Here is a 9165-nt window from a genome sequence, read left to right as displayed (position 1 = left end):
GCATCAAAGTCTCTTCTGTAGGTAATCCTTTTCGGGTTCAAACCAGTCCACACCGAAATATCCACAAACGACATATACCAGCCAGGTGGAAGCTTGCTGAAGAGATCACAGATTAAAATAAGATAACACTTGTGTCTGACCTATCTTATTTGTTCTCTGCATAAACAACTAACATCTATCATGACTTAACACGATTTAGCAAAGGCAGGATGATATTTTATAGTTGTGTCACAGTCCCAAATGAATTTTTTTTTTTAATTTTCACCGTAAACAGTAAAAAAACAAACCCCAAAAAAAACTATGCTATGTTAGAAAAAAATCTATTGTCTTGGATAAATAACCACCACATGCTTCAATTATCTTTTTTATTATCATTTCTTGGAACTTGTATTTGAGGGTGGTGCTCGTGCTCCAGACTTATGACACTTATATAAATCAACCACATTGGTTCTCACATTATTCTCCAGCTAATCATGAAACATTCCCAATTACATGCTGTTTTGCTTTTGTCCATCTTTGTGGGAATTGGCTTAGCTTATCCCACAAAGGAGCAGTTAAGGGATAGGATTACGAAGCTGCCAGGACAGCCAGAGAACGTGGTTCTTTCTCAGTACTCGGGATATGTGACTGTGAATGAGGAAGCTGGGAGAGCATTGTTTTATTGGCTGGTAGAGACACAACCCAGTACTTCAAAGCCACTTGTTTTGTGGCTTAATGGTGGCCCTGGATGCTCCTCTATTGCTTATGGAGCAGCTGAAGAAATTGGTCCTTTTCGAATCAATCCTGATGGCAAATCACTTTACTCCAATCCTTATGCTTGGAACAAATGTAAGGGAAGTGTTTTTTTTTTTCTTTTTCGATGGTTGGTCATTATTATTTCCTACGATATGTTTTAATTTTCGTTTGTCTCCCTGCAGTGGCAAATATACTCTTCCTCGATTCTCCTGCTGGTGTTGGATTTTCATATTCCAACACGACATCAGATCTGTATACCGCAGGTGACCAAAAAACAGGTACGCAGTTGCACAGTTTGCGAAAATGCTTGCTTGCTGATGGAGGATATCTCACTTATTTTAAGTGCCGAAACATTCGTATAATATATAAAATATACAAGTAAACATTTTGTAAAGATTGTTTGACTTTTAAAATAGTATCAGATTAATGAGATAGAGTCCGTCTTAATAAAATCTGATCTTTTGTAATCTATTATTCCACGTTTAATAAGATGTATCACTAATATTCTTGGGACTGATTTTGACATTTTTATTTTTTCTTTTTTCTTTTCTGGCTTGCAATTTGCAGCTGAAGATGCATATATATTCCTTGTTAATTGGCTTGAAAGGTTTCCTCAGTACAAGCATAGAGATTTCTACATTGCCGGAGAAAGTTATGCAGGTCCAGTTTCATGAGTAAAATACTAGTTTTCCTCCTAAGATTTACCCTCCAGAACCGTTAACTGAAAGCTTTACAAACTCATTTCAGGCCACTATGTTCCTCAGTTGTCTCAAGTCATTTATCGCAAAAATAAAGGAATCGAGAACCCGGATATAAATTTCAAGGGGTTTATGGTGAGCTCGAAGCATTCATGATCTATGCCAATGAAATATGAAAAAACAGCGATTTAAAGTCTTGACAATGTTTAATTGGGTGTGATGACTCTCAGGTTGGAAATGCTGTGATAGATGATTACCATGACTACATTGGAACATTTGAGTACTGGTGGGTGAATGGTTTGATTTCAGATGACACATATAAACTGCTGAGAATTGCGTGTGAGTTTGATTCTGCTCAGCATCCACCACAGAAATGTGTGGAAGCTTTTGAACTTGCAAGTGTTGAGCAGGGGAACATTGATCCATATAGCATTTATACCCCCGTCTGCAATGCTACAGCTGCAACACTCAAACGCCGTTTAAGGAATCGCTTAGTAAGTATCAAAGGTCTTCCTTTAATATCACTAACATTTTAATTCATTATTCATATTTTTAAGATATTAAGATCTCCCTTTTTATTTTTAATCTCAAGTATTAAATTTATACCATATTAGGATAATAGTAAAATATTATAAGAATTAGGTATTAATCTTGTAATCTTGGGTATTACCTGTATTTTAACATATTATCTTCAGATTAAATGGTTTGAAAGCCAGTTGAAGAGAGATCACGTGGTTGGCAAAAATAATGTAGAATTGGATAGAGGGTTAGCTTCGAGTCATAAAAAATTAATTTGATGATTAAAAATTATAATAATGTTTATATATTGTAAATGACCAAAATGTTCAGAAATTGTTAAGGTGAACCAGAAGATCTAAAATTGTTGTGAAATCTCGGCAGCTAGTATATTATTGGGAGAAGCTTGTGGACCTCTGAAGCATGATATTTTGGCTGTGTTTGTTTGAGTAGAAAATGACAAAATAGGAAAAGGAAGTGGAACTCAGTAGTTTGAAACAATAAAAACGTGTGAAATTTATAATATCAGTTTGAAATTATTTATAATAATATAGAAAGAACATTTCATAATATCAAATTTATTTTTAATTATTTTATAAATAATTTATTTTTAACCGTTATTCTGAAAATTTTTTTTGTTTTAAATTATTATTTTAAAAACTTTTTTTTATATATCTTATTTTTTTAATTTTATATTAAATAAATATTTTAAAAATTAATTAAATATTTATTATTTATTTTAAAACTTTTTGAAAATTAAAAAATACAAATACACATGTATCATGACAACGCTATATGTTCGCTAGTTTACTGTAAAAGAAGAAAGAAGTTTATTATAAAAGAAAGACAGGAAACATTATTTTTAATATTTTATCAGTAAAAGTATATATGTTATGCATTTTTTTATTGCAAAATAAATAGTAATTTAAAAGAATAAAATAATTTTTATAATTTATTAAATAATGAAATTTAAATTAATAATTATTTAAAAGATAAAAATAAAAATATAATAATTATATAAAAAATAAAATTAAAAAGAAAAATAAGAAAATTTTCTTTATGTACAAAAATAAATATTTGCTTTTAAGTTAACTTATGAAAAAGTTAAAACACAAATAACTTTCAATGATATTCACGTGCATCCTGGTCTCTGCAAAAGCATCGGTTGGGGAGTGTGGTATCCAAAACCTGTCTCCAGCACATCAACAATTCGAACAAGAGAGGTTTTTAATAGACGGCGACGATAATAATAATAATAACAGGTGGTACGATTCTCATTGAATTTGGAGTTTTATTTTAATTAATTTATTAAACACATTACATATTTTAAAAATAAAAATTTGAATTTAACTGAAAAATGGCATTATATGTAGTTATATATAGTTTTAATTGGAAAATAGCTTCATCTGTTCTTAGATTGGACTAATTTGAAATTATTGATTTCAAAACTCAGGGAAGGCTGTATGGAGCATACGATCCTTGTACTGAGAGGTACTCTGAGGTGTATTTCAATCGTCCAGAAGTTCAGAAGGCTCTTCATGCCAACGTAACTGCGATTCCTTATTCATGGATCGGATGCAAGTATGTTATATAATTTTCATTTCATCATAAGTTTATATATAGTTGGTTTATTTTTATAGTTGACTTAATTGTTTTATTAACAGTGATATCATCGTGGAGAATTGGGGTGATTCTCCACTTTCTATGCTTCCAATATATCAAGAAATTCTTGATGGTGGCCTCAGGATATGGGTCTACAGGTATTCTTCAGATATTAACTTATTTTAATGCTTGCTTGGAGTGTATTATTTTTACATTAATGCATCTATGAAAATTTATTAATACTTCCTAATCAATTTACTATATCTGTAGTGGAGACACTGATTCAGTGGTGCCTGTAACCGCGAGTCGGTATTCAATTGCTTCATTGAACCTACCTACCATCATCAACTGGTACCCTTGGAATGATAACGGCGAGGTATTCAATTGGTTCTGTCGTGTCTTTTGTTATTAGCTTTCCCTTTTAATAAATAATATTTAAATAAATATTATTGTGGTGTGAAAGGTTGGTGGGTGGAGTCAAGTTTACAAGGGACTTACATTGGTTGCAGTAAGAGGGGCAGGACATGAGGTTCCACTTCATAGACCTCGTCAAGCTTTTACCCTTTTCAAATCATTCCTCCAGAACAAGAACCTGCCATTTTCAACTCAATCGCTCAACCCTCATAAACTTAGATCAATTAGGCCCAAAACAAAGATCACTATGCCATCTTCCATGCAGGACCCTCCTATTTAGAGTTCTGTATTTCCTATTATGTAATAAAACACTCCTTCTATCAAGGGGATCGATCACTTCATTAAGTAATAAAATTATAACATCTTATTACTATTCACTATGTCATTTTTGCTAAGTTGATTCCATTGTAATAAACAAATAGGTCGAGAATGATTTCTAATATAGACAAAAACATTGAAAACCTATGTTGTTATAGTGATGATCAAATTTCTAGGATTAGAGATTTAAATAATGATTTTCTGATTATCTATGGTGTATTTAGATTATAGGTAATGAATATTAAATGATTATGAATAATTTTTATATTTCAATACTTATTTAAAACCAAATATACTAATATTAAATGAAGTTTATTTCTTATATTTTTTACTTCAAGTTTTTAGGCATAAGTGTGTCTCTTTAAAATAGACATCCTTTGATCATTAACCTAAAAAATGTGCAAAAGTTAAATGTAACACCCCATTTAAATAATATCCTTAATTTAAATGAAATGCCACACCGATAGAGTAAAAAAAACAAATCTAGAAGTATAACCACTACTCCTTACAATATCCAAAAAAAATTAGAGGAAACCAAGGCACACCACGATACCAGATACAAAGTATAATACAAGAACTTGACAATAGTTATTAAAGTATTAAAGGAAAAAATAGTACATGGGCCATAGCCCTATGAGAAAGCCCAAGACAGTAGAATCCAGCCCATATGGGCTATGCAGCGGAACCATCACCTCCCTGTTGACCCTGGGTGTTCCTCGCATCTGCTCACATCAATAAATTGATGATCATCGCAAAAGGAGAAGAACCACACACAAGCAATCAAACAAGCAAAAGGGTAAGCTGGAGTATAAAACAATTTATCATATAGTTACATGCTATTTCACATTCCAATCAGTATATCTCATCCAAACATGTTATGACCTTTCAAGCAATACACTAAGACTCAGACTCGACTCATCCGGATACATATAATTTAGTCAGATTTAGCGGATGCTTGCACTTGTGGTGGATTTCTCTGCTCACCCCCGAGCTGCTCGCCCCTGAGCTAAGTGTTACAATGTTACAATGTCTCAACCCCCACACACAAGGTTAGCCCTTAATGAATTTCAGGCCTCCTGCTACTCTCACCACAAGAGTGAGACCGCTCTATGTGAGACTAACTGACTCTTTAGAGCGTCAGGATGCAACCTTACTTTGAATCCTTTCTAAATTATATAGATGGGGCACCACCATAAACTCCCACTAACAGGAGTCATGGAATTACGTCCTGACCAATGAAGCACCACCATGAGGTCTCACCTAGAGGCTTATAGAATTACGTCCTAACAACATACCAATCATATTCAAACAATCATGTAATATTTATCATGCTTATAAATCTCATGCCAACCTTTATAATCCATCCTCATACATGTTCCATGTTGAATCCATTCCAAATCATCCTTCCCAATCCATGAATATAGAAGTGTAATTCATACCGACACCATGCCACTTTGATTACCAACCATCTCATACAAGTCACATGCCAAGGTCATGTTAAACTTATCAATCACAGACCATAAACCATTCTACTCATACCCATTTGCCTAATTCATGCTTTTAAAAGTAATTGAATCAATCCAAGGGTTCAAGTTAAAGTAAGGAATTAAAACTCTACACTAATTCTCGCTTAAGCTAGACTGATCTCGCTTAAGTTAGACTGATCTCGCTTAAGCTAGAAATTCTCACTTAAGCTAGACTGATCTCACTTAAGTTAGAAATTCTCGCTTAGGCTAGACTGATCCCGCTTAAGCTAAAATCTCTCGCTTAAGCTAAACTGACAACTTTTCATTAGTTTCAACATGTAAAAACACAAAATCCCAAACAACAAAAATTTAAGAAAACACAAGCACGTTGTATAAAACATTATCATCATATTTCATGCTTGAAAAGGGTGAACAAATCAATCATGGGAGAATACAAACACTTTAAACAACTGTGTTGTCAATCTCGCTCAAGCTAAGGAGCTCTCGCTCAGGCGATAGGGTCTCTCGCTCAAACGAAAGGTCTTCGCTTAAACGAGATTGAAAACAAAGAGTACTTCGAGTTCTCACTCAAGCTAGCCCATCTCGCTCAAGCGAGAGGCCTTCACTCAGGCGAGCACTCGAAACTAAAGGGGGCGAGTTACTGTCATTCTCGCTTAGGCGAGAGCTCTTTGCTTAGGCGAGAGCTTCCCGTTTGGGCGAGAAACAGCTCGCTTAGGCGAGCATAGTAGATCTCACCTGCTCTCACGCATGCAAAGCCAAAAATCCATCCAGAAACAATACACCAATTATTTTTACACCATCAAAAGCACATCAAATTATCAAGAGCACCCAACAGAATCAAAACAGGCACATTACTTATAAAAACATGAAAAAATCCTAGCTTCCCTCACCTGGACAGATGCTAGTGAAAAGCATAGGCACCTACGACAACGAACCCAACAGCTCCAGGAGCATACTCAAGAGGTGGAGCAGAGAATGAGGTTGAGCTGACTTGAATTTGAATGAGCTTTGAGCCCTAGCAGAGCACTGTTTGAGGGGAAAAGAGGAGTAAGGTAGCTGATTTTGCAAAGTAGGCAGAATATGAGAGGGTTAGGCTGGTTTAGGGGTGTTGGGATGTCCTATGGGCCAGCCTTAGGCCCAACTGACTAAGAGAGGCCCTTAAATTTTAGGACAGAATTAAAGTAGGTCTTACATTCTTCCCAACAACAAAAATTTTTGACCTCGAAAATTCATCGACGAGATGGGAAGAAAACTATGTTTTCCTCGTTTTATCTGACAACCACCACTTAGACATGACTAATAAAACGACTCCAACACCTATAGTAACTTGAAATTTGCCTCTGTGCTAAGCGATATGTGTTCAACTATGTAGATTGGTTTAGTCATTACTCTCGAAGTAACTTCCAACCTACAACCTTAAAACTGGGATGTTCCTTCTTACTTGCCCAACCAACTTGTATTTGATATACCGACTCGTCTACCATATGCTCTCCACTACCTTTTGTAGGTTTTTATCAAAGTCTCAAATGACTTCAAGTCTCAAACTAAAGCATTTAGTTATCACTTCACATCACTTTTTTCTCTCCTTTAAGTATCACTCCACTGACTTGATCACTCTTGAGTTCTGGCCTACTGCCCCACCATCAACACTCTTGCCACTTTTACGTATAACGACACTCATAACATTTTACTTCCTTTGCTGGCTTCAACCAAGGCAACAAAGTTCCCTACCGAGTTATTCCAGTTCCAATTTAAAACTATCAACTGATTCCATTGCCATATCGTTTTAGCATCCTGTCCTCATTTTTTATCCCTTAACTCGTAACCATCATTCCAATAAACCACAGAACCATATCTTCCATTGACTCCAAATGTTTAGTCTGTTTTGCACCAAGCAACTCTACGATACACCTCAAACTAAGATTGCCCAATTTGGCTTTATTTTTTTTCCAACCTCTTTGACAAACTCACTCGTCCTAGTCGAATAACTAGACCAAGGAAATCTCTTCACATCTCCTCCTCCCGACTTAGACACTTACTTCTCCATCAACTCTTACTCTTACCCTATCAAGCCTAGATCTTGAATTCTCTTATAGAAATAAACACCTACCCTTATTTCCTTACTTCAAGGTTGGTACCCTAACTTGAAAACATAATTCAAGAAAAGGCTTTTGAAACTTTAAAACAAAAATTGATCAATGCACCACTCTTAGCCCTCCCTAACTTCTCCAAAACTTTTGAAATTGAGTGTGATGCATCCAATGTAGGCATTGGGGCCATGCTTCTCCAAGAAGGGCACCCCATAGCCTATTTTAGTGAGAAACTCAAGGGGGGTCACATCAACTACTCCACCTATGACAAAGAGCTTTATGCTCTTGTGAGAACTTTGCAAACTTGGCAACACTATCTTCTCACAAAGGAGTTTGTGATACATAGTGACCATGAGTCACTCAAATTTTTTAAAAGCCAAGGCAAGTTAAACAAGAGACATGCTAGGTGGGTAGAGTTTTTAGAGCAATTCCCATATGTGATCAAACATAAGCAAGGAAAGGCTAACATTGTGGCGGATGCACTTTCAAGAAGGCATTCCCTTCTTTCAAATCTTGAAACTAAATTTCTTAGTTTTGATCATATTAAGGAATTGTATTCAAGGGATGTTGATTTCTCCTCCATTCTTAGTGAGTGCCACCAAGGGGCTTGCAAAGACTTTTACCTTCTCAATCAATATCTTTTCAAAGGTAAGAGACTTTGCATTCCCCAAGGTTCCTTAAGAGCCTCACTCATTAGAGAGGCACATGAGGGAGGATTAATGGGGCATTTTGGGCCAAACAAGACTTTGGAAGTCTTGAAAGAACACTTCTATTGGCCTCACATGAGGAAGCATGTAGATAGGCATTGCAAAAGCTGCATAGCATGCATGAAAGCCAAGTCTAGAGTCCAACCCCATGGTCTTTACACTCCCTTGCCTATCCCTTCCAAGCCTTGGGTTGACATATCTATGGATTTTGTCTTAGGCCTCCCAAGGACCAAAAAAGGTAGGGATTCCATTTTTGTAGTGGTGGATAGGTTCTCTAAGATGGCCCATTTCATTCCTTGCCATAAGATTGATGATGCAACTTATATTGCAGATCTTTTTTTCAAAGAAGTGGTAAGACTACATGGCTACCTAGGTCCATTGTAAGTGATAGGGACTCCAAGTTCCTAAGCCATTTTTGGAGAACCTTGTGGGGTAAACTTGGCACCAAGCTTCTTTTCTCCACCACTTGCCATCCCTAAAGTGATGGCCAAACCGAGGTGGTTAATAGAACCCTAGGGCAAATGCTAAGATGTATGATAGTGCAAAACATTAGAGGGTGGGAGGAACTTCTTCCCCACATAGAGTTTACCTACAATAG

General features: G+C 35.7%; 1 protein-coding gene across 1 annotated transcript; it reads left to right on the top strand.

Annotated features, from left to right (window-relative positions):
* Positions 1 to 415: 415 nt before the first annotated feature.
* LOC114181186 (serine carboxypeptidase-like 26) lies at positions 416 to 4342 on the top strand. The gene is made up of 9 exons (XM_028067559.1): positions 416 to 828; positions 918 to 1013; positions 1303 to 1395; positions 1483 to 1568; positions 1664 to 1927; positions 3403 to 3530; positions 3614 to 3709; positions 3822 to 3927; positions 4015 to 4342. The coding sequence occupies exons 1-9, from the start codon at positions 474 to 476 to the stop codon at positions 4243 to 4245; spliced, it is 1455 nt and encodes a 484-aa protein (XP_027923360.1). The 5' UTR covers positions 416 to 473; the 3' UTR covers positions 4246 to 4342.
* Positions 4343 to 9165: the final 4823 nt, after the last annotated feature.

The sequence above is a fragment of the Vigna unguiculata genome, chromosome 4, assembly GCF_004118075.2.
Source record: "Vigna unguiculata cultivar IT97K-499-35 chromosome 4, ASM411807v1, whole genome shotgun sequence".
NCBI lineage: Eukaryota > Viridiplantae > Streptophyta > Magnoliopsida > Fabales > Fabaceae > Vigna > Vigna unguiculata.
The sequence above is the reverse complement of the archived record's forward strand: the minus strand, read 5'-3'. Positions and strand labels throughout refer to the sequence as shown.

What these genes read in the sequence shown, in the direction of transcription:
- LOC114181186 (XM_028067559.1), top strand. Translation starts at nt 474, where the DNA reads ATGAAACATTCCCAATTACATGCTGTTTTGCTTTTGTCCATCTTTGTG. An exon ending in TGCCGGAGAAAGTTATGCAG is followed by an intron (nt 1,396 to 1,482) that starts GTCCAGTTTCAT and finishes AACTCATTTCAG; the next exon opens with GCCACTATGTTCCTCAGTTG. An exon ending in TATTCATGGATCGGATGCAA is followed by an intron (nt 3,531 to 3,613) that starts GTATGTTATATA and finishes TTTTATTAACAG; the next exon opens with TGATATCATCGTGGAGAATT.